This window comes from Falco peregrinus, chromosome 2, assembly GCF_023634155.1.
Source record: "Falco peregrinus isolate bFalPer1 chromosome 2, bFalPer1.pri, whole genome shotgun sequence".
Taxonomy (NCBI): Eukaryota; Metazoa; Chordata; class Aves; order Falconiformes; family Falconidae; genus Falco; species Falco peregrinus.
The window spans coordinates 108,308,963-108,334,690 of NC_073722.1; the positions used below are offsets into that span (position 1 = coordinate 108,308,963).

The 25,728-nt window shown below is 39.0% G+C and overlaps 1 protein-coding gene across 3 annotated transcripts; it reads right to left on the reverse strand.

Annotated features, from left to right (window-relative positions):
* Positions 1 to 16: 16 nt before the first annotated feature.
* On the reverse strand, positions 17 to 24,542 carry SLC6A4 (solute carrier family 6 member 4). 3 transcript variants are annotated; one of them, XM_027791013.2, is made up of 15 exons: positions 24,177 to 24,541; positions 22,075 to 22,135; positions 15,723 to 16,343; positions 14,857 to 14,991; positions 13,871 to 14,090; positions 13,309 to 13,447; positions 12,799 to 12,933; positions 10,704 to 10,807; positions 9,874 to 10,001; positions 9,405 to 9,517; positions 8,480 to 8,611; positions 7,249 to 7,348; positions 6,790 to 6,890; positions 4,632 to 4,799; positions 17 to 3,873 (listed from the first exon to the last, which is right to left on the reverse strand). In XM_027791013.2, the coding sequence occupies exons 3-15, from the start codon at positions 16,183 to 16,185 to the stop codon at positions 3,799 to 3,801; spliced, it is 2,013 nt and encodes a 670-aa protein (XP_027646814.1). In that variant the 5' UTR covers positions 16,186 to 16,343; positions 22,075 to 22,135; positions 24,177 to 24,541; the 3' UTR covers positions 17 to 3,798. The 3 variants fall into 3 exon arrangements, with proteins under 3 accessions (XP_027646814.1, XP_027646815.1, XP_005240479.1); XM_027791014.2 differs by lacking the exon at positions 22,075 to 22,135 and having other exon boundaries at positions 13,871 to 14,063; positions 24,177 to 24,542; XM_005240422.4 differs by lacking the exon at positions 22,075 to 22,135.
* Positions 24,543 to 25,728: the final 1,186 nt, after the last annotated feature.

Sequence of the window (25,728 nt, forward strand, 5' to 3'; positions counted from 1 at the left end):
AAGAGACTTCTACAGATGGATTATGAATATTAAATTTATTACAATAACAGTTTACAGTACAAGGCACATACTGATGACTTACAATCAGCTTGCAACACTTGTAACTAAACAGCCGCATAAATTAATACAGGTGCATCATGTACAAGTTGGAGAGAATACTTAGTTCTATACAGCTAAAAATCCAGTTTAATTCTCTTGGCTTAAAAGGCAAACATGGTCCTAATTTAGCAGTTTTGTAACTTCCTTTTCACTGTTTGGAATAGAGGGTAGGACATACTGATGTGATTGATAAGCAGAAGGTGATCAGAAGAGAAGGAATTTGTTTGCCTCAGAACACTTTTTAATTGCAGTGCAGCCTGTTTGGTATCAATATAACTGGGTTTTGTACAAAACCAGTGTTTACTGTATGACTACTTGTTGAGCTACCTGATAAATACTGGTTACTCTAGATGTTTTCAGATGGATATTAAATTAAATAATTTCTCAGTATTTCAACCACTTGGCTGAATAGAGATACTAAAATAGTGAACTTTTAAGATTAAGAAGGCTTCAAACCAGTATGCCATGTAACAAAAAACTGATGAGGACTAAACTGCCTTGCATGTTCAGCTTTTATAGAATGAAAACATGGATGTATTTTATCTTTGTAGTAGTCAGGAAAAGAAAAGCCATTTTAATCCAGTTCTGGAGGGCTTCTTTGCCCTCTCTTCCCATAAACCAGACTGGATTATCCTAGTAAAGAGAGCAAAGATCTAATATCACAAATGATCTTCTGGACTATCTTATTTCTAAAAATATTTTTCCTGTGACTTTGCAGGTCTACTTTTTATATCTTCAAATAAATTTAAAAACTTTCCCCATCTCTCAGTACATCTATACTCAGAGTGCATTATTCCCATTTTTAAACGGCTGAGAGATCTTGCCCTGTGACTATTGCAGGACTTGTATTAATATCAGGGCTTCTTGGCTGACTTAATCCACTAGAAAACAGTGGCCCTTCTTGGGAGGTTGCTCAGCATTCTGTGCTAAAACCACCCAGAGAGACAATGTCTATTGTATATTAGTGCCTTAAAAAATATGAATTAAAGACACATCTTTTGCCGTTTCAAATGCTGTTATAAAGGAATAACATCAGTAGTGCTGCACACTAAATAGCAGTGATTTCTGCAGTTACTACTCTTCAAAGTATTCCATTAGAAGTAATGTTTCCAGTTTCAGTTTGAAATGGTTGAAAGAGAAACTCTGGCTTTGATAGAGATAATGCTCATATTTAATTCAACCATTTCTGTTTTACCTTTCCTAATAAAAGATAGTAAAATATCTGTTTAAAGAGCAAGTGGCTATGTGTAAATGACCAAAAATTGGAACTGTAAGTTTGGGGGTGGTGTTTGGTTTGTTTAATGAGCCTAGCATGAAATAGTGTTAAGTCTGGTAAAAAAAAAAATTCGATTTGTAAGATTTGTCTATTTAAATACTTATCCATTTAGGAGGAAACTTATCTAGCACTAGTTGAACACTAGTCTGAAGAGTGAAGAAGCTGGGTAGAGTTTTCTCCTTTGTCTCCCACACTTTGATACTGGATACATACAAATACCTAATTAATCTGACTTCGACATGTCATTTGTGTTTTTTTAAATTAATGAACTCCTAACAGAAAATTGAATTTTTTTAAAAAAAAATCGGTAATTTTCTGATTGATAACTGAAGAACTAACTGCCTTTCTAATCTTGAAAGAATTCCCAAACTGTTCCTCGTTTCTTCCAATGAAGGCAGTTTTGGAAGTATATTTCAAATATACTTGAGGGATAAGCCGCAAAACCATTTCTTATGAGTACCTGTCCAGTAAGATGGATTTATTACAACTTTTTTTGGGTCGCAATGAAAGAATATATTCCCTTTTTAAAAACAGTTCAGGATATTTTTGTTTGTAGTTCTGAAAGAACAGTTCTTGTCCCTTTACTTCCGTATTGAAGTTGGGCTTGAGACTTAAGTGAACTGAAGTCAATAGCTGAAGTGTAAGAGGCCTTCCTCCAGGACATGTCTGCACGCCTAAGGAGAAAAACCTTGGTGGAGGTGATGAAAATGTTTTCAAAAGGCAAACACACCATCACTGCTTTCCCCTAGTGTGGCGAGTTCTTTGTACCAATGTAAACTCTTCAACAGGTTTCTTAATGCCTGCTGCTGTGAATACATATATAACCTTGTTAATTTTAGCAGTACATTACCTAAGTAGACCATGAGATACAAAAGAGACTTTTGTCCTCTATTTTATTTTACTTTTGTTATAATCTATGTGGTAGAGTAAAAATACAATGCAAGTTTTTACATAAATGATGCCTACTTAGGGTTTATTCTCAACTTCGCCATGTAACTGCAGCAGAACTATTGTCCTCCAACTGACTTGGCAGCTGCAGTCAGTCTGAAGGGCAGTTACATTCGGAGAGCATGTGTATGCATATAATAGAAAGAGGTTAATGTGCATGGAAGTTAATCTGTATATCAGTGCCTCAAAATTTAATATAAATAGTTCTGATGAGAATCAATCCTGCTGAGCTCTACTCATCTTTTTGTTAAAAAAAAAAAAAAAATTCCCCTCCTTTTCTTCTTCAGGGTGAAAATCAAATGTGTTCACGTTAGAATATGAGCTATTAAATCTTCAAAGTAGGTTTGTATAGTTTGTTAAATGTACTTTTGCCAGCCAGCCAAAAGGATTATTCTAAACTTTACTTCTGTACTAGGAAAGAATAGAAAAAGCCACAGGCTCCAGCAAATTTTAGGTGTGAAATTAAAAAGAAACAAAAAACCTAAAACCAAAACTACGAAGCAGAGCAGCAGATCTTTAAGATTCCACTTTTTGGCATCAGAACTCAAAAAAAAAGTAATTTTTGGTTTGTAGTTTCTTTGGGTGTAAGTGTTAGGTCTGTCAGGACAGTGATTTTGTGAATATATAGCTTGGTTATAAAAATGCTGTAGTAAGTGGTAGCAACTCTGGTACTTCTCAAGTAACCCACGATGAGTTTTTGTGGCTTGACTGGGTCTAAGGGAAAGTGAAGCCTACAACATTACAAAAATGCTTTTGTAGTATTTGTTATGCAAGAAATAATAGAAACTGTTACCATTTACAAAATGTAGGAAACGCAAAAGAGGATAATGCTACCAAATACGTGTGCTAATGTATGCAGAGCTGTATATTAGTGCTGCCCAGGATTGTTTCCTCTTCCTCTGTCTACTCAACTTCAAACTTGGGGAATTTGCTATATTTTTTTTTCCTGCTTTATAAAACCCTGTGGTACTTGAGTAATGTATGGCTATCAGAAATATTTTTGTATTTTTCAGTGTAGTTTAAGCAATTAGAACCTTAGAAGCAAATACGACATTGCCCAGTACGAACAATCACATTGAGGAAGATACAGGAGTACTGCCACAGACTTGGGATCTACACCTACTCCCACCTGCTGATACTCGTCCTACAGTGGCTTTTGCAGTCACGCACACTTTCAAACAGCTCGAGTGCCCACTCATGGAGTAGTGGTGTGCACACAGACAACCTCTTGTTTCCAGAATGACTTAGTTGTCAGTCAGTTCAGTCTGGTTAGAAGTGCACAGTAGATTTCATTGAATTGCTTGGATAAATGTGCTGGAGGCATTGTATTTCCAAATGCCCATTGTCAGTGATGCAGCCTCCACAGAAAACTCCTCCATTTGTTGTCTCAGCTGGAAATGTAATTATTTGGGGGCATAGTATGGAGAAAGTTACATTTTATGCTCCCCCTCTTTCTCCCCAGAAAACAGGTTAGCTTATACTGCATTCATGCGGATGTCTCCAAAAGGAATTTCTGTAGCTGTTTCTGGAGTAATGCTTTTCAGAATACGCTGTTGGAAAGAAATCAGTATTAGAAGTTGATTCATTTTAGAGGTAATACATAACATTGACAGCCATTTGGAAATAGATTTGTGACAAAAATATGACTTGGTTTTGAGTTACACCTCTTTAACTACAACGTAAGGATGTTTCAGGCTTCTGTTATCTCAGCGCTGCGAAGATGTAAGGTGCTATAGAAGAACACAGCATTATTTTTTAATTATTTGCAACATGATTTGAATCAAGGTTTTACAGATGTTGTATTCATGCTTTAGGACTTTGCAGTTTATGTGGATACCCTGAGCCTGCTGGCTGAACACACTCTTTCTGAACTTATGTGAACTTAGAAGAAGTCCCCAAAATATCATCACACACTGCCACGGATTTATGGCAGAGAAGTCTTACTAAATGTGGGAGAGAAAAAGAAACTTGTTCTTACAGACATACCCAAGGGAACCAATCTTTCACTGCCTCATTCCCATAATACTATGTCTTGTGTGATTTCTAGGAAGAGCTTCTAGTTCAACAGAGCTTAAAAAAAATTACTTGATACTATATATGAGTATGTCAGTGGCCTCAGTAAGACTTGGGGAGATCTGTGAATCACTCAGAACGGGCTGAAGACAATTAGCTGTCAGCTGGCTAGGAACAAAACAGCAATAATCCTAAAGTCCCAGGTCATTAGACCCTAGAAAAATCTACACACAGTATTTATAGGAATCGTCTCCTTCCTAACAGTCAAATAGAAGCAACAGAGCATTGTGGATACCTCCTTAAGTGTTCCTGGAGTGATGATCAACCGATAAACCATGTGGATTGGAATGAAGATAATAGAAGAGGTTCCTATGCAATAACCTGCTACTGTGGTCCAGTAGGGATAATTATAATCAAAAAGCCGTAGCTCAGGAGGGTTGGACAGAAAGCTGCAAGTGACAAACTGAAAAAGAGAAAAGGATGAATACATGTGTTTTGATGGCACACACTTTGCTTTAGGGAGCTCTGTGTCCTAGTGTAGCATTGAACTAAAAAATAATGAGTAGGACTCAAGAAGGATTAAAAATACGTTGACACTTAAAAAATCCTAGATGACATTAGTATGGATGTTTAAAAAACAACCAAAACCAAAGAAACCCCCAAAACCCACTTTTGGATATCCGGACTTTCATTCAGGAAGTTTAAAAGAGCTCAAGCGCTTTTGGGTATAGCCCAACCAGTAACAAAGGAACTAGGTAAAAATGCTCATACAAGTTGCTTATTCCATAAATACACATGGTGGTGGTTCTTACCTAAGAAGCATTAGAGAGAAAATTCAGGACCACACTTGTACACTTAAAGGAATAAAAAATGTTGGATGGACAAAATGAGATGGATTGATAGCAGTGTGCAGAATTTCATCCAGTTACTTTTGTACTGGGCCCTGTAACTTGATTCCAGCTAAAGCATCCCTTCCAGAACAGCATCATCTTCATTTTAAACCACCAGAAATAGGAAGTGTACAGTAACAGCAGACAGTTAGCTGCTTGTCCCATATTTAATCATGATCAGTGTCGATTCTTATTTGTCTGAATTTAACTCATAGCCACGGTGGTGGTGTTACGCTGTTCTTTATTTGGTTGTAGACCCTTTTAATACTCTTTCAAATACTGTTAAAATACTTGCCTGTGGTAATCACATCAGCTTTCAGTTTTCTCTGTGATAAGCTATACAGATTTTATTTTTTTCACTACTACTTATTTTCCACACATTTTAGCTTTTCTGTGATATTTTTCCATAGTATTTCAGTTCTTCGGTAGCTTTTACAAATGTTAATACTAGTTTGGATATGGTATGCTGGCATCAGCTTGATTAATGGTGTTAGATCATTTTCCTGTGCATGCCCTTCATGCCTGAAAAATTTCTTGTAAAACAACAAACACTTTTAGTTGAATATTACAGGAATAATACTTGTGACTATCCTTGGAAGGATCTCTGACTTCGTCTTTTCCAGCGTATCATCAGAAGATCAGGATTGCCAGCAAAATTTCTGTACAGAATAACATAGTACCTTCTGGTCTTAGTTTAGTTTAGTTTTCACAGAGAACACAAATAGTTCTGCCTAGTAACCACATCACCAGAGCTGTATTCTTCTCTGTTTATTTTACTGTTTTAGGATCACAAAGGGGACAGTACTATAAAAATTGTTTGTGGTGTCACACTTGTATTTATAGCCTTTTCCCCCTTTCTTTTTCTAGGCGTAATAAAATGAAAATCTGTTAATTATGGATTGATGATTACAAGTGTTTTGAATTCACTCTGTAGGTCTTAAATCTACATTCTGTGCTTCACAAATTCCATCTTGACCTGCTCTGCTCTCACTAAGGCTAGTAACAATAAAAGATAGTGTGAACTAATTTTGGATCAGGAAATGAATACTCTATGTTAAAATGTTATCAATACTGCCAAGTCAAACATTGGGACAGTATTTCCAATTCTGAATTACAGATTTATAAAGGTTGCAATTAACTGCTGTAAATTTTAAGTGGAATAGTCTCAAGTTGTCAGTCAGCCGTTGCTGAGGCTGTATGTTTACCTATCTTGGTTTTCTTCCCCAGAGAGTATGCTTCATCATAATCTTTTACTGCTTTGTTTTGCTGAGGGAAATATAAAACAACAAAACAAAGTAACTTTGTTGAAGGAGGGGAGTTATTCAGAAGCCAGTCTTACTTAGCTAGATCATCTACAAAAATCCTTAAAATAGTGATTTAATAACAAGACCTTGCAGCATTGTATTGGATTTTTTACTGATTGAACCTTTTTGGTTTAACAAAAATTGTTACTAAAGAACTTCACGACGAAATTCTGCAAGTAAGCTATTAGAAGTCTAAGGAACTGCATTGTGCAATGTTACTTTCTTGTGCTGTAAAGAAAAAGCTGTAAAGAAAACTCACCAGAAGGAAGATGGGACTAATTGCTACCCAGCAAATTCGCCAGTACCAGCCTGGGGTAAAGCCTAGCATTTCTTTCACATCATTGCAGAACTGGGTGATGCCTGTGGAGACAAGGTGGGGGAGAATGGTGACAGCAGATACAAATTTTTCATAAGTAGGTGCATGGCATTTTGTATGCACAGCAAATAAATTCAGAATCCATCGTGAAAAACTGTTGAGTTCCTATAATTCTCTAATTATATTAAATCCTTAATTATTCTGAGTGATAGCTTTTGTTACATGGTACGTCTGTCAGACAAAATTAATAATAATTCTCACAGATTTAGTGAGTTTGTAAAAAGGTTTTATAAACTTTTTCTGGAGATGTCAGTGATCTTGTCTGCAGAAATGGGAAATGCAACACTGCAGAAGCTCGGTACTTTGGGTTGGTGGTGTTTGTTGACGTGGCAGTAGACGTACCGTAGAACCAGGCCACGGCAACTGCTTCCAGAAACACAACAGTTAGGACAGCTGGACCAGTGGCATATTCTTCAAACAGCTTTACCACATATGCGCCTCCCTAGAAAGGAGATCATATTATCAGTGAACCAAAGATCCAGTGATGGCAGTCCTGTAATACTGTTGTTTATTGTTGCCTTCATCTGAACCAGAGCATTCACAGATGGGTGCAATTCAGTCAGTTCTGTCACTTTGTGGCTGTTCTTGCCAGTGAAATCCTCGAGCGTGCTGCTGCTCTGCTCGCTCTCTGTCAACATATTTCACCACACAGAAAAGCTAAAACTGAATCTGCTGGATGTTTTAGCTGGATTTTAATGAACAAATGAGATTTGCTGGGGTTTGATGGGATGGCTTGTTGCTGGCTTTCTGCGATTGCATCTTTCTCCAATGCTAGCCATAGTTACTGAATAGGAAATAAATGATGTGTTACTTTGCTTTCTTTCCACTTGGGATCTGGACTCAAGGAGGAGGAGAGCACTGTGGCTCAGAGAGGAACTAAGTCTCCTTTTACAGCAAATGCTTTAAACAAGGAGGAAGTTGCACATAAATGTGCAAGTGGAGTGAATCGTGACAGGAAGGCCAAGTATTTTTTTCTTGTCCCTTGTGATCATTACACTCATTATTCAAAATGTTTCTTGTGAAAATGAAGTCCCATGAGCCCCACAGGGACTGTATGGTATGAATGATGATGACTTCTGGCCTGATTTGATGAGGAAGATCCAGGAAGTTCATTGCTAGAAATTTTTGGAGAACAGCAGCAGTCAATTACAGCATTTTCCAGCCGATATTTTTTTGATCATTCTTTTTAAAAATTCAAAATACATTTCAAATATTGTGAAAGTTAAAATAACAATACATATTATTTTTAAACATGGAGCTTTTGAGGATAGGCACCATACACAGAATGTGGAAGATTGACTGCTTACTGACTGAACAGCAACTGCGTCATTTATCATGTGTAGCACATTAAAGTTCTGCTGAATTGCAGTAGGAACATTTTGCAACACATTTCCTAGTGAGAGATACTGTTCACATTCATTCCAAATATAGATTTCTGATACATAAAGAAAACAGGCTGGAGATTTAATCTGATTTCTTGAAATTCTCTTCAAAAAATACCGCCCTCTCCAAGATGTCGTTTGCCAGTATGAAGAGTCATATGCCAGTATGGAGGAGTGATTAAAATACTTACAAATGTCAGGGTTGCTAATGATCCCAAAAAGCAAATGATGGTCAGACCAAGGACAAAGAATTCTCTGCGTTTGCTCCAGACATGCGGGAATTCATCCAGTACTCCAGTAATCACTCCCTCTAGTCCTGCAAACTGAAAAGCATGGAAAAATCACTAGAAAATAGAGGGCAGTTTTACCTACTTTAAAGTATGTTTCATAGCTTAAAGGAGCTTTAAAGCATTGAAACTCTGGTGCTTTAATTCTGTCTGTAGAGTTGGTGTGACTGGTGTTTAGACAGTCTTTCTTCAGAACTTTTAAACTCTTTAAGGTGGGGATTTAGTCTTCACATATCTCTAGGAAGTACCTAGCACCCAGAGGAAGTACTACATTACAAGTAACAGGGTGCTGGCAAGTGGTAGGTGGTTCAGGAGAGCAGAGATTGTGAAATCAGCTGAGTTTTGCCTTCCTGGAAGGAGCTGATTCTCAATCTATAAAAACAGGCTTACATGGGAAGTAATTACATCTCCTTTTTGCAGTGCTGCTGGAAATGCCACTTCCAGTTCCCACTTATTAAATCCAATTAGTGTGAAAAAGTCCCAGAATTTAATAATTGCTTTGTAAGTTTGTAAGTACAAGAGAGAAGGAGCCTGGAAGGCTGCATTCAATCAGGGGTTGATGAATCAAGTGTGTTGCTTGTGTTTCCAAGTCTGTTACTAATTGTCACAGTATGACACTGACAAATCATTTTGTTTTATTTAGGCCTATTTAGGTCAAAATTGGAGTAATAGTTGCTGTCCTACAGAATGCACATGGAGATTCCAGTCTAGCTTTAAACCCATTAGAGATGGTGCAATATTTGCAATTCTGTTTCTTCGGGTGTTTGGGGGGGTAAGGCCAAACACCAGGTATCTGAGAGGTCTGCTGTCTCGCATGCTGCCTACTCACCGTGCTGTCTAACCCCAGCGTGAGCAGCATCAGGAAAAAGATGATGGCAAAGAAAGTGGAAGCAGGCATGTTTGCAATGGCCTCAGCATACGTAATGAAGAGAAGGCTGGGTCCTGATACAAGAACAGAGAATTGGGGATGATTGTTAGTGCGCTGCTGCTGCGAGGAAGACAGGCTGTTTCACTGTGCCAGGTTCTCTTCCAGGGGAAAACTTCTCTCCCTAGGCTATTTTGCAGTATGCAGTTACCACCGCATCTGTGAAGCTGCATGCAGTATGACTTCTATATGCTGTCTTTTATGGAATGATTTTTTTAGCTGTACTCTGTAACAGTGCCCTTATTAGAAAGTAAGTCAGTATCCTGAATTATATACTAAGTATTTTGCATGATTTGGGCTGTTCTCAATCTGGAAGATAATATACAAATACATCTTAGAAGCAGTTTGAGATGTGTACAAAAAGTTAGCTTACCAGTATCTTTGGCAACTTCTGACACATCTTCATTCCTCATCTCAGCCATGTATCCCAGCACAGTGAAAATGACAAATCCAGACACAAAACTAGTCACACAGTTCACAGTACTGGTAACCAGAGCATCTCTGCAACAGAAGACCTAACTCATATCAGGGAATCGGCATCTGCTAGAAAGGATAGCTTACTACCAGGTGGGGTGAGTTAGTGATCTGGATAGACTAGAAAAACTAGGGGAATACAGTGAAAAAACCAAGCATTTGAAAGAAAGAAAAAACCAACAACCCACGACTACTTTTTCATCTTCAATTTCAAACACATCCTGTAACATTAGTCTGACACTGGATTGAATGCTAGATGTATGCTGGGGGTTTAAAAAAATAGGAATTACTATAGGAATATTAAAGAACTGAGAATTTTGTTTTACAAGTTATAAATAGAATTTTTTAAGATAACAAGGAAACAACTATAAATTGCCTTTCAGCTCAAGACTAAAGTAATTTCTTAACTGAATGCTGAGATTAAATAATTATAATGTGATTGTTTGGCAGGGGTTTAGCCCATTTTGTTGTGGCAGGTTCCCACGTCTTAGACTCCTTGCTGTAATTGGTAGATATTATCTCTTTAGGGTAGGCACAACAGAGGAGAAATGTTCTATGCAGGTTCAGTAAGGACTTCTGTTCTGTTACACCTCAGTCTGATTTATCTGTACACAGGTCTTCAGCGTACAGTGTTCAGTGCCTTTCACCAGCACTGCGCTTCTTTTTTGTAAATACCCACGATTACATTTTCTTAACTCAGTTTCACTTGTAGAATAAGGTAGAACTCACTGGTAGCAGTTGTTATGGAATTTGTTGTAGCTGGCATAAGCCAACAGGACCCCAAAACCTGGACCAAGGGAGAAAAAAATCTGAGCTGCTGCATCCACCCAAACCTGAAAAATATTGAAGATTAAGAAAAAATGACATGAAACAGATTAAATGAATTTGGCATATTCAGAATATCACTTAGGCCTACAAAACTGTGTCTTACTCGTCTGCCTATATCCTGGTCCTGGTCTAACAGACATTTTCTTAAGACACCATGTTGAAATATGAATATTTATTGTAGATCTGTGAGAGTTGTAAATATCCACTATAATTTTAGTGCCTATGCAGTGCTTATTTGTCCTGGTTTGAGCTGGGATAGAGTTATTTTCTCCCTAGTAGCTGGTACATTGCTGTGTTTTGGATTTAGTATGAGAATAATGTTGATGGTACTTAGTTACTGGCTGGGTTTAAACCACGACATTATTGTATCTCTCAACACCGTTATAAGTACTCACTGGCAGTTTCACTTCTGACAACATCTTATTTAATTCACAGTGATTTGCCTGTGATCAGTTTAACACAAGTTTTGCAATGTACAGAGAACTTTTTATCTGTGATTTCGCAGTGGACTTGGCCCATCTTCCTCCAATTTCTGCGTGCTGTGGAATAGTCAGTCCTGTGTTTGGCTGTGTCCCCTCCAGGCTAAGTAGTAGGTGATCACTGCCCAGATTTTTCCTAGATTTATGGAAATACATTTGACAGTGTGGATCCAGCTCTAGTCCTTAGGACTCAGTTCAGCTTTGCTGTAGCCATGACAGATGCAAGTGCAATCCTGTTATGAAAAGCCTGTTGTACTTGAGAAGTGGCCACAGCCTTAATGAGTTGTGTTCCTAAAGTACAATATCAGTTCTCTTTCTGAAGGTGAAAGTCCTCATTCATTTATCCCCTTCTGATGGAAACATGGAGTTCATTACAACTCATTTCTAATATTCTCTTCCATCATGTGAGGCCACCCTGTATCATCCACAGACAGAGTCTGTCATCGTCCAGCACGCAGATTGCAATCTGCTGTCCTCACTTCAGATACATCCAATACAATATCAATGCCCTTTATTGCTTTTTCAGAAGATGTGGTCCCTTATTGGAGATGCTGCTTTATCAGAGACTGGTGTCTTTTCATTTCCTCTTCATTCAAAACTCTCCATATCAGCTGGGCAGCAGCAGACTTGCAAACATTAGAATTTTTAATCTTTGTATTTGTAGTATTTATTGGTTTGGGGTTTTTCCATCACCCTCCTCACTAGATGCCTTCATAGGCAGTGAAGTAAGTGCAGCCTTGGAGCTCGATGGACTACTTGTCATCCACAGAGTTCAGAGCTGCATCAGATACTGGAACGCCTGGCGTCTGTTGGGTTAGCTCAGTCTTGTCCTCATTCCTCCTTTCTTTCTGGTGGTGTATGCCAGCCTAACTGATTTATTCCTTCTCCACACACACTTGCAAGCATTACTGAGTCATATTTTAATCGGTGGCTACAGTGAGTCTCTTTGGGCTTATCTGCCAAAGCTTGTGACAGGGCAGAGATCTGAAGTTTCAACTCTAGTAACCTGCATTATTTGAATATAGGCAACTGTGGTCACTGCTGAGCTGTGCAAGAGCCTGCCCAACTTTGTAGGGATCCGCTCACAGCCAATAAACCTGCAGCTAGACCAGTTTTTAGGGTTTAGTAAATTCAGTTTGCTCAGTGTGACTGTCACAGGTAAAGGATTTTGTTGCAGTGTAGCAGCAATCATAGCTTCTTGCTCAATGTCAGGCTGTTCACCGTTTTACTGGCATAAAATTGTTTGATCATTTGTTTTCTTTCTAATCATATCACTCATTCTATGCAATGGGAACTCTACTATTAGTTCAAGCTAAAATGACAGTGAACTCTCAAAAAATCTTTATAGTTACAGAAAGAATAGCATGACTGTTTAAACAAGAGCATGAAATCAGGCTTTTAAGTCCATGCTAAGACATCCATGTAATCATGCTTTATGCTGAAAATAGACATTGAAGTATACATGCTGATAGGCTGAAAGCCAATCTCTACCCTTTTATAACGTGGGGTTTTTTTACCTCAGTGGCCAGGAGTTTTTGCCAGTCAGGTTTCAAGTAGTAGAGGACACCTCTCCAAGCCCCAGGCAAAGTTGCACCTCTCACAAGCAGGATAAAGAGTATGATGTAAGGGAATGTGGCAGTCACCCATACCACCTGTGAGGGAAAACAGTAAGATAGCATGTGCCATGGGTAGAAGGTTAACAGGAATGAGTTATTATAGCTCTTGGCATTTACAACATCTTCATGTGAACTTCTCAGAAGGTCTGTAAACAGGCAGTTTGCACATCTATATCCACGCTTTCTCACGGCAGGGTTGTTCTTGTCCGGAGAACAGTGGTGTAACTTACTGCTGTTATCTATTACTTGGGTAACAGTAGCAGTCACTCTACAGTAAATGCTTCGCAAGTACATGAGTCTGTAATCTCTGTCATGAAGACAGTCTGAGATAATTCTCTGTCAAATTAATTGGCTAATTTAGAACTGCTGCTAGACTATACTACCAAGTTGATGTCTTGCTTTTGCAATCACCTTGCCAGATGTTTTGACCCCTTTCCAGATGCTGAAGTATACAATGGTGAAGATTAACAATAAACAGAGGGTCAGTTGCCAGCTAATGCCTCCCAGGTCATCCAGCCCATTGGACCTGTGCACCTGTAGAACTTGGCGGCTGAAAGAGGAAAGAAGAACACAGTATAGATATATTTTAAACAAATGCTTATGTTAAGTATGCTGTGAACAGTCCTAAACTGTGGTCTGAGCATTAATAATAGTCCTGAGGCCTTGATAAGTAGCCTTCAGAGTCATGTAATTTTGGATATATTTTTTTTTATTAAAAGTTTGATATTAATGGTACAACAGTAATGATAAAAGATAAGTGATGTCAGCTGACAGTGGCTGGGAGCCTTTGATCTAAAATATAGACTACCCTCCCATGCACCCTAAGCTTACATACACCTATCAGTGTTTAGTTATTTGAACAGTTCAGAAAAGGGAACCATTAATAAACAGCCCTGCTCCCCCTCCAGAGAAAAGCTAGCTACATATTCCACCATTCTGTCTAATATTACTGTCCTCACTTACATGCACTTACGTATAAAATTCTTCTGCGGGAGAGATGGAGTGCAGGGACCAGCTGACATTGTCCTTGCTGAAGTAGTTTGTGCAGTTGCCTGTGTTCCAAGCATTTGTGCAGCTAGTCCATGGCAGCTCCGCCGTGAAGGAGGATACGAGGTAGTAAAAGGCCCAAGCCATAATGGTGTTATAGTAGGAGGCTACGTAAAGATCTATTATACAGATGGCAAAGCCAATTCCTGGTAAGGCAGGAAATAATTACATGAAGTAAGTTTCAGCCCCCCCAAAAAAAGAAACAAAAACAAAAGAGGGAAGGAATTGAGTACCACATTAACTACAACTAGTAACTGTCTAAGGCAGCTCTGCAGGAAGTACACATACCACAACACTGGAATTTCTTGTGGCTTCAGAAACACTCAGGCTCCAATTCCAAAAAAGCATCCTTAATCAAGACAGAACATGCTTATATAGTTTTTTTCATCTGTTCCTAAATTCCTGGAATTTAGAAATAGGCATCTTGCACTCTCAGTAAATAAAAAAGACAAGACCAGAGCTATAACACAGGGAGCAAGAGAAAATGTACATACAGAATAGGTCCTTTTACTCTAGAAGACTGTGGTAGGATAGTAATTGACAGACCAGGCTGAAAATGGGGAATCATTTCTTTCTAGTATGTTTGTAATAGAAATAGTAGATCTTTATTCTTTCGTGGTTAAAATTTTGCCTTGGATTCAGCAATGTTGCACTTACTTTATTCACATCTTCTGTTTATTTTTTTGATAATTTCAGGCTTGGGTGAGAGAAGGTGCAAGAGTTGCACATCAAACGTGTATACAAGAGTACATACACACATCTCCTGGTGTAGATAAAGTTTTATGAAAGCTTTCTTTGTAAAGCCAAAATCTTGTGTAGAACAAGCCTTACTTTGTTTTATGAGATCACTTTTCCCAGAAATTTCACTTTTATTCAGAAAGTTCCTAGTAATTTTCCATTTCCCTTCTTTACCTTTGAATATAGGACATATTTTTCTCCAAATTGAAATACAGCCATTCCTGTGGTACTGTCCTAGTGCTAGTTCCATATAGAAGAGAGGAATGCCTCCAAAGATGGCCATAATTGTGTAAGGAATGAGGAATGCTCCTGCAATAAAGAAAGCAGATGATTGTAACTCTTCATATGACTCCTCTTCCAACAGTACCAGCACTCCATAAACAAGAGTTCCTTTTATCCCACAGCGAAAATGCCTATCCCCTCCCTAGCCAGTGTGCCACACTGAATTACCATGGATTTCTTGTAAGAGTAACTACTTGGCAGTGTGAGTAAGAAGCAACGCTCGGCCAAGCTTCTCATATTTCTATAACAATTATACACAGGATTCACCAAGACTGTGCTGGCTACAATGGATACAATTGTGAGATGGGCTACAGATAAAAGAATTTCTTCCATAAAATGCCTTCTTTACATTAGGGAGACAAAAGTCCTTTCCGAGGTCTTCTTGATTTATGTTTTGGCTGATACATCAGTGAGTCTAAGACCTAGCATTCCTGATGAGTTGATTTTGACATGTTGGTTTATCTTAAAATACTCCCTGGGACAGGGATAGAGGCTTTTCTCCTGGAAGGCAGTCCTGCACCTAACTGGCTCTCAGCTTCTAGTTGTACTGATTTTTTAGATCTTGCTAGGTAGTTTTTCTTCCGTCTTAATGTATCTATTATCCTACCTCAGTATTTAGGTTTTCCAGCCTGCTTGAGAAGTAAGTAATTTCCCTTTGGCCATTTGTTATATATGATACTAAAATAAGTCACTAAATCATCCATTTATAAGCAAGCAAGTTCAGCATTAAGGAACAGCATACAAAACTAGTCACTGACCTCCTCCATTTTGGTAGCATATATAAGGAAATCTCCACACATTTCCCAGATCCACTGCATAGCCAATGACAGAGAGTAGAAAGTCAATTTTTTTACTCCAGGTCTCTCTGTCTTCTAGCTCCATCAGCTGCTGCTGGCCTTCTGCTCCACAGGTGGCAGAAGTGGTGGTTGTAGTGGTGGTTGGGGCTGCTGGGGCAGTGCACTGGGCATCTTCCACCTCTCCCATTCCATTGCAGGGAACCGAGCTCTGAACCCCTGAATAACCATTTGAGATCTGAGCTGCCTCCCCTTTATCTCCCTGGCTGGGACGGACTTTATTGCCATCCTCCACTAGCCGTAGGGCAGATTTAGGGTTCCTGACCAGAAGTCTGTTCTCTTTACAATCTTCTCCTTCATTACAGTCTGAGACATCTTTCTTGGAAGTCAGTGGCTCAGTCTCATTGCTTGTTGGCTTTTTTTCCATTTTTTCCAAGATTTGTTGTGATCACTTAAACAGATGAACAGCAGCACAGAGTCCCCTTCTGGCTTGTCCTCCCACGCTTTTATTCCCAGCGTATTCCCAGCACTTTTAGAATTCTTTTTCCATATTTAAATCCATCCGATTGAAGGCACAAACACCATCTAAGAAATGAAAAATAGTTAAAAATCCATTACAGGGCTTACCGACACCGATAACTTCAAAGTCACAACTGACAGGTACTGTGAAATACTTGTAGAAGTAATTAACCATCGCAGCATGCAATGTGAATCATTTAGCACATAATCCATTCAGGATTTTGTACAGAGAAAGGAAGGAAGCAACCATCCTCTTCCACGGCCAAAGCTGGCATACCTGGCTTATAACCTCTCAGGCAGATTGGCTGGACTTTCTGCCCACATTGCTGGACAACTCACAGGCAGTCACAGTCCTGCTGTTTTCTGGTACCACATTCTCCCTTTGAACACCGGTTTCATACCCAGGGAGGTTGTGGGACTCCCAGTTTGCAAAAATGAGGGCAGAGTTTAGTGTGGCTTGTATTTTCTTAAGTTCATCCTGTGACTTCTGCTGGTGATTTCTAGATTCACCCAGTATGAAGGGAGAAGAATTAATAAAACAGATATGGTATAACAATGGGTGTACAAAGTACATTCCATGACCACCTTTCTTCAGAAATCCCACAGGTCTGCTGTGTTTAGCAGCAGATCTAGAAGGCTTAAAGAAAAGTTTAGGAAAGTATTTAAATCTCAGTGGTTTTGCATCAACTAACTTTTGAGGCTCAGTCAACAAGGGAAAAAAGATCAGGGAACTTCAATTTTATTGTTTTTAATAAGAACTAACATGTGGGTCTAAAGGGGCAAAACTTGTCACCAGTTTTATTTTTCATTCTGTTTGGATCTGCCAGCACTACGATTCCAAGCCCCAGGAAGGATAGTGAGCACTACTCCTGTGCTACTGTCCCCCATCAGCAAATAATCCCTGCTTTACATGCCTTCTTCATAGGTGCTAGAAGACCAGTCCAGGGGAAATATACTTTTTCTTTATTTTGGGATGGTTTAACACAATTAACTTTTTCTTCAGAACAAAAAGAACAGAAAAAGAATTGTGATTCAGTGAGTCATGTTTTGTTTTCTGCGCATTTGCTCAGTTAATGTAAATGACCAGCTGCCTTTACTCAACAAAATTATAAAATTATAAAATTATTTAGGTTGGAAAGGACCTTAAAGATCATCTAGTTCCAGCCCCCCTGCCGTGGGCAAGGACACCTTCTACTAAACCAGTTGGCTCAAAGCCCCATGCAACCTGGCCCTGAATGTTTCCAGGGATAGGGCATCCACACCTTCTCTGGGCAACCTGTTCCGGAGCCTCACCACCCTCACACTAAAGAATTTCTTCTTTATATCTAACCTAAATCTACCTTATATCAGTTTAAAGCCATTACCCCTTGTCCTATATTGAAATAGGGCTGAAGCCTTGAAATAGGAGTTGATCCTCTGTACTGTTAATTCCCTGGGGTAGTAACTTTGTTTTATAGCTAGCAAAGTGTTACACAACCTGTGTGATGGCACTACAGATTAAATTACTATAATTACATCTATTTTATCCTTTTCAAAGCATTTTACCACACCAAATATCATCATTGTCACATCCTAGCAGAAGAATAACCATTATTTCACTTTTAACTGTTGGAAAAACTAAAGCAGACGGGATATTTTTTGCTCGTTGCTCGAATTTACTCATTGCCAGAGCTGCTAAAACTCAAGTTTTTGCCAGTTTTCAGCCTTGTGCAAAGCGAGTTTGTTAAACCTCTTCCTAAACATTTATCAGTGCAAGTGGAGAGAGAAGGAAAGTTACCAAGCTGCAGAGCAAACAGGAGTATTTTCTCAAGATAAAAGTCACTTGAAGGTGTTGTTTATAACATTCAGAAATCTCTGATTCTTCAGGCTTACATTCTGTCTTTACCCAGCTAATGATCTTTTCATCATATAGCAAGCAGTGCATTATTAATGCTGAATTCTTACAAGAGCAGTACTTTGCTACCATTAGTTAATCATCCACAAAGACTGCAACATCTTCAGAGATCCAGAGAAAAATACTATGGCAAAGAACAGGAGCTTCTGTTTTACCTGCAAGACTATAAAACCTGAATGTCCTTGGAGTCCGAAACCTTCCAAATGTCCCAAAAGAGTTTGTGTAGATGAAAACAGTCCTGCCACCCCTGGTGCTAACATAGAATTCCTAGGAAAGGCCACAGCAATACTGCCTTTGTATAGAGCATGTTAAATACAAGGTAGGAATATGGAAAAGTAACCTGAGCCGTTCTGGACTTTACACTTCTTACTCATAAATGAGAAAGCAGTAAAGGATGTTGATTTAACTGCATTATCTCATGAGACTGAATTGTCCGTATCTGAGACTTAAACTCTTACTGTATTGTAAAACACTTTGTTTCTGCACATCGATACTTTTGGCACTTTCATTACTGAGCAGAGGTTGAATGTATTGTTGATTATTTGCTGCGACAACCAAGATAGCTGTCTTACCCAGATCTGAGCTCCTTCTGGTCTTCTGCAGACCACAGGAAAGAAATACCACATTATTTGAAATATTTTTGTACAATTTTCAGTAGTTTGAGCTTCAAATATGTGAAATGATGTGTGACCTTTCAAGGGCTTCAGCTGGAATTTGAACTATTCCTTTCTGAAAGAGAATTGCAGCTCATCAGCTACCCTGGGAAATCTCTGGAGAGACAGGCTCTTACAGCTACGCAGTGGTGTTCACAGTGGCATAGTTGGCACATGAAAACAGAACACTACAGAATCAGAAGATTTCATTATGCTGTAAAAAAAAGGTGGGAGAATGTACTTTTCCCCCTCTCTTGTTACAATTCAAGAAAAAAAAAATTATCTGAGGGAATTGTAACCGCTACAAACAGTGTAAACAGCTGCAGAACTAGAGGACTTCGGGTTAATAAGTATCCTAGGGCCACTACGGAAGATGTCCAGGGGAAAATCATGCTGATAGTGAAGGATTTTGCCCACCTCAGCCTCCAGTTCATCTCTGCACTGATCTCTCAGTAGTTACAGGTGCTAGAACGAGGACAGTGAATGATATAGGAAATGGCAGTTTATTACCTATTTTTAATCTTGGCTGTTGCAAAGGTTGCTTTTACATAAATACACATCGGCTTCTTATCACCAACATAATTATCTACAGAAGAAAAAGAAAAAGAAAGCAAGAAGAAAGATAGCTGTGCCTTCATTTCTTTTTGATCTGTTTTGTAGATGTGACTTTTCTCCTTCGAGAAGCCCTGAGCACCTGTGCCTTTTCTGTCTCTGGTCACTGAACAGAGACCATTCTAAAGGGCAGTTTCCATCTCCTCACCGCTGTGCTGTCCAGGAGCATGGGAACGCTGCCGTGCCGCCAGCCCTGCAAACTGCGCTCCTCCTTACGCAAAGGGTGACGGAGCAGGAGTCACCCTTTGCTCTGCTCCAAAGAAAACACCCTGGGACCAGCAGCCTGTCCTCCACAAGTATTCCCTGCTTTGCTTGCTTGTTGAAAACACCAGGACTGATAATTGAAAACATGTGTTTTCTACGAGCTTGGCTGAAGCCACCACCAACAGTTCAGCTCAGCCAAATATTAATTACATTATTTTTGGTTACTCCCACACAGAGCTAAACTTGAACCAGCACTGTAGATGTAAACGCCCTGTACATCCCCTGACACACAAACCCAGCTCCTTTGCCTCTATCAAAGCAATCCTCGGGGAGCATCCCTGTGCTGGGGTCCGGTCCCTTCCCGAGCAGGGAGCATCCCCTTGCTCAATTTGAGGTGTGCAGTGACGCCCCGTGGCAGCGTGGGAACCCCTGTCCTTGAATGCTCCACCACGGAGCGAAACAAAGCTCTCCAGCGCTTGAAAACAAAATTATTTCCGTTTTCTGCTTGTTTGTTGTGCTGCTTTTTTTAAGGAGAAAATTAACTTTTAATCTAGGAGGTTAAAACAATTAGGTTGAGGTACAGCAAACACCCGATGCTCCAAGTGAGGCAAATCTTAATGCCTCAGGTCACCTGGAGAATGCGTTACCTGAGGTGGGGCAGCACTGACTTCCCGAATTCCTCAGCCCGTGGGCTTGTTCAGCCTCACTGTGTGTGACTGCAGAAGTCATTACTTATCGACAAATGATCAAATACATTTTAAGTCACACAGCTGCAAAATGTGTATATTTGCACATATTCCACTTCACTCAAATTATGTTATTTTTTCATGGGCAAATTTTATAAACCAAAGCTTGCTGGAGTACCAGCCGCTCACTGGCTTCCAGCTGCATTCCTGTAGCAAAACTCACATCACTTCTCTCACTCACACTGCTCCTCCATCTGCCTTACTTCTGTCCATTTACACGCTAGCACTTGCAAAGAATTTAAATACTTTGAAGTACTAGCCTATGGTGTTGGCAAACAGACTCAAACATTAACATGATTGTTGTTAACTTGACCCACATCTCACTTTTCTCACAGAATATTTGAGATTGTTAAAATTATGTAGCTGCTTGACTACATATTACACCTGAATTAAAGACGCAGTCACAGGCAGTTGTGTGTAAATGGCAAGAGTCCAAAGAAATTACATTTTTATAGAAAATCAAGCAAGACGTTTGGATGACAGGACAGAAATCACGTATCCCACACGGGAAAAGGCTGTGCTGTTTAGCTGTAGGTACTTTTGTCACCTCTGAGCCACAGTATCAACCGTGACCCCCCAACAGCCACGCACCTGGGTGTTCCCAGGTACTGGTCTGATTAATGCTAGCAGTAAACATTTTCTAGTCTTCACCCCTATCTCCTCACAAAGTCCTAGTCTCTCTTTACGCACAGGAGGGGAGGTATGTGACATGGGTGACAGTGAGAATCTTGTAAAGATTATCCCTTTTGACAGGCTTTTGTGGGCTAGTGCACTCCTGTTTTGCTGCACGTGTGGTGTGAGGGAATTATAGAGGCTTCGTATTTTTCCTCTGATTTTGCGCAGGCCAGGAGTAACCCTTTAATCAAAGTTATTACGGAATAGCTCAGATGCTCCCATGCTGTGAAGAGCTGTTAGAAAATAAAAATTTCTGCCAATTAAGTCTTGAGACTAGATTGCACCAGATTATGGTGAATTTTACCTAGTATGTGTCATACACGAATCATATTTAGAGTTCGTAATGCAAAGAAGTAATGCCTTTTGCTTTTGACTATGTTCACATAGACAGATTTCTTTAAAAAAGTATTATTTTTTAAATCATCATTAGTATCATCATTAAGTACCTAGAATATCCTTTTCTATTAGCTTGTTTCCATTAGGCAAGCTGATAGCAAGTGTGACAGATTGTATTCCAGGTTTCAAAAACTGGTATTTATAAAAACATAGTAAGAAGATACAGAGTCCCAGCTTTGGTAGGGCTGCTGGTAAGCACAGAATCAGAGGTATTTAGGTGCAAAACAGATATAAGCTGATATCGAGACCACCCCTCAACAGATTGAAAATTGATTTTTTCGGCATTTTTTTTCAGCAGGGCTTCTTTAGTCTAGTTTAGTAGAATCAAAGCTAACTTGAAATTAATAGGTCCAGTGAATTATTTCCATACATACCAGGTCTGATCCCAGTACCAGTGATTTTAAATCTACCTGGATTGGGTACTTCTGCACATCACTGTAATATGCAAGTATTTTATAAGAAACTTGCATATGTAGATGACAGAATGGATCCTGTATATAAATATTTGTAGTTCTCCAAGGGCTTGCTCACATTTTTATTAAAACAGAGTAGAACTGTACTCAGCAAGTAGTCCCACTGAGACAATGGCCCTTCTGGGAGAATAAAAGGCTACTTACCGAAGTAAAAATGGCTGAGTAGTGAGCTCCCTCCAGTTAACTCATGTATTCCCAGATAAGGCTAAACGTAGGTAAGATGTGAAAATAGGAAATAAACACATGTACTGTGAGCTTTATGTCATAATTTTGTCCGTGTTTCAGTCTGAAATTAAAGTGTCAGCAGGAAAGAGAGATTTTACCTTTAAAAATTTAAGACAATGTATTGTAGTGGGAATGCTGCCAAACTAATGACAGTCATTTAAAGAACAGAGCGGGGCGGGGGGATGGTGGTGAAACTGCATTTTATGGCTTGAGAGTGTCCATATGTAGTGCAAGGAAACAGATAAGCTTCGAGGGAACGATAATCCTTTTGTATTCTTCCTCAAATTATTTATATAAACTTGAAGGAAGAGTCATAACACAGCAAGTATCACCAAACAGAGCACTGTTCCTTAACATAAGGCTGCACAGGCAAATTAAAGGGGACGGTGTTTCAAGTAACACACCTGTTTGCAGACTCAGGTCAAAGACTGGCTGCACATGCCAGCATGAATATACTTTTGTTTGTAGTGTTAGTACCTAAAGAAAGTCAAGGGACAGTCACTGTTGTTTCCAGATAATATGTCTTTGAAGGGGACTTGTTAATGCCTATCTCCAAATTACAGCCCCTTTACTCAGGCTCCAAGTTCTACTTAAGTTCTTTATGAAACACTTATCTTGGAGATGGGCTTCATTGTGTTGTGTAAGTTCTATAAAATACAGATTGCCAGATCAACAGAGCTGCAAATACGTAGTTTTGGAAAAAGAGTTAAAACATTAGCGTCAGAAAGGACACCAAGATGCACAGTGAACATTTCTTTAGGCTCTGAATGCTGGAGGAAGGCAGGAAAGCTGAAATGCACTGCACATTTCCATGTGTGGGAATAATATAGGGGGGTTATTTGAAATGTCAATTTTAGAACAGTTTTTCTTAATGTATATAACCATCTGAAATTCATCACACCCTGCCCAATTAGAAAACGGACCCACAACAGTCAGTTGCTATATGCCAAGTTTACAAAGTACTCTCTGAGAAAATTATGGTCAATTAACTCGCCAAAACCATCAGAAGATGAAGCCTATCTGTGTGAGACCTTCCCTGGTAAAATGCCTGACAGCTAACACCCCACATTAAAAAATTCCACAATGTTTCTGAGAATCCAGATCCATTACAGGCACGATCCTTTTCTCCCCGGGCTATCTTATCACATCAAACCATGTTTTCCATGACTATTTATATATTCAGTTATACTGCATTCCTCATTTAAACTTCCATTTTACTTAGCAAACTAACCCAGCAAGCCAGTTGGTTTCAGCAGTAAACATTATTGACTATAAATATACATATATATGACATACTTTCCAGATTTATTACTTATAATAAATCTGTCCCATTGAGTTAGATAATTTACTGTGCTGGAACAGTTTACCTTTTAAAAATATAACTTAATATAGCTAATAAAGCTTACTTTACCATTTTAAAATAACAGTTTGTTTTGTTGGGTTGGGGTTTTTTTCTTCAGATTCTGCATCTTTTGTTTTCCTTATAGTTTAATACTTAAAAAAAATTAAATAAACTTTACATTCGTAATGCAATCATGTGGACTGCCAAAACTCTAATTTCAGACTGTCATAACACGTTCTGCTACAGGCATTTGACTCCCAACATTCATAATTGCTGGACAAGTGCCTGAACAAGACAGAGTAGAGCATGTAACATCAGAAAAGCAAGAAAAAGCATTAGAAGTTTTTAAAAAAATCAAAACAAACTTTCCCCTGAAATAATATATCTGTCTCCCCCCAAAAAGCTTTTTTAGGTGTACCTTTTCCCAATGTGTTAGAAATTTCTCTAAGACCTGAAAAGTTCATTTAAAATGAAAAAATGTAGTATACATATTTCAGACTATCGTTAGTATTTCAGATTTTATAACCAAAGTTGAAAGAAGCAATGAGGAGGGAAAGTTAATGAAACTCAAATATCTGCTGGTTTCAGAAGGTAGGCTCTGAAGACAGCAGTCTAGGAGTCTCTAAATTTCATAAAGTACTTTAGATATCACTGTGTTAAAAACAAAATTATAAAGTACCTGTCTTTCGGATTGGTTTGAAGCGCTTTCCTTGGAGTTATCCAAGCTCGAGTAACCTTCACCCACATTTACTTCAGAGTCTTGGGAACTCAGCCTGTGGGCAACTCAGTATCTTGGTGAGGTTTTTGTACACCAATCCCCCTCACATGGTCTGATTTCCAGATAATCTGCTGCCAAAGAGCTCTTCAAGAATTTTTGCGTCACTTTAGTCAAATAAACTTTATGTTTCACCAGGGCTGCAGCTCAGTTTTCCTCCTAGAGGTGGGTGGCTACATTTGTCTGTTCTGATCAGTTCAAAAGAGCAAGATCCAGCGAAGGCAGAGTGAGAAGGAAGGGAAGCTTTTCTGGTAAGGGACAGTTTTGCTGGCTGTTGTTACAGCTATAAATAACAGGGTGGTGGTGATGATGGAGACAACAAACGGGACGGAAGCTTTGAGGGAGTCAGTAAATTACAAGTTTGCAGGTGGGTCTGTAGATTACAGAATGATAGGAAGGACTGGGATATTATCACAATGAAGGGGCTTGGAAACTAATTTCTATTGCTGAATATACACGTTATTTTAATAAAGAAATAAGGTTTAGTTTTGTTTTAAAGCATTAATCACAAATTCTTTAAAAGCATTTTGCTCCTTCAGTCAGCTCAACAAGTAATTTCCTTTCTTCCTGCTACTCAAAATATCTCACTCAACCTCTGACACATGCTTTTTCTCCAGCTTTTTTTTCACCTAGGATTTTTTCATTCCTAGGCTTTACAATTTGTTTTTAAAAAGTCATAAATCACAGGTCAACAAAATAGTGCCATAGTTTAGGTAGCAGATTTAAAAAAAAAAAAAAGAAATGTGGAAAACCAAAATGGGGACAAATAATGGTAGCTAATTGTTAGAGCAACAGCATTTTTGCTGGAAGTGGTTTCCAGTTTTCAGAAACTTGTTCCAAACAATTGAAAAAGAAAACAAACTCTGAAAACTGAAAAGCATAGGGATATAATTAGCACTTTTTCTGTCTTCTGGTCCCTTAATGATAGCAGCAGCCGGCAGCGTGCCGTTCGCACCATCCAAAGGATAGCGCAGGTATTGCAGTTACAAACAGCAGCGAGACACGTACTAAAATAATTTTTTGCTTTCTCATTCTTGTGGTCAGGACCTTAAAAATGTTTTGTTAAATGGAGCTTGTTGCCTTCAGTAGTTTTAGAAATTCATTGATTTTTTAGTGAAAATAGCAGCAACCAGCTCTTCTCTCTGCCGTGCTGAACTCCCCTCCTGTGCTCTTCTTTCCAAAAGAAAGTTTTAGTCACATTAATCTCCACTTGACTGTAGACAGGGAAAAAAACCCGCAAGTTAGCACCCTTGCATATTATACTCATTCACAGCCTTCCCCATCTTGTTCTTTTCTGAGGGGTTTGCAAGAACAGATACCCTTGTGCCTCGCTCACTAAACCTTTACAAAGGTCAAAGTACGTTTTCATGCCCAAATATCCATCTGTGGATTAGACCCCTCACTGTGACTGGCAGGTTTTTTCTTTCTTGGGAGGATGGATGGTACGAGGAATCTG

Coding starts and splice junctions, on each gene's coding strand:
- SLC6A4 (XM_005240422.4), bottom strand. CDS start 16,185: ATGGAAAAAAAGCCAACAAGCAATGAGACTGAGCCACTGACTTCCAAG. Junction 4,800..6,789: donor TTAGTCCCATCTTCCTTCTG/GTGAGTTTTCTT, acceptor TCTCTTTTTCAG/TTTGTCACTTGCAGCTTTCT. Junction 3,874..4,631: donor CTCCAGGAACACTTAAGGAG/GTATCCACAATG, acceptor TCTTTCCAACAG/CGTATTCTGAAAAGCATTAC.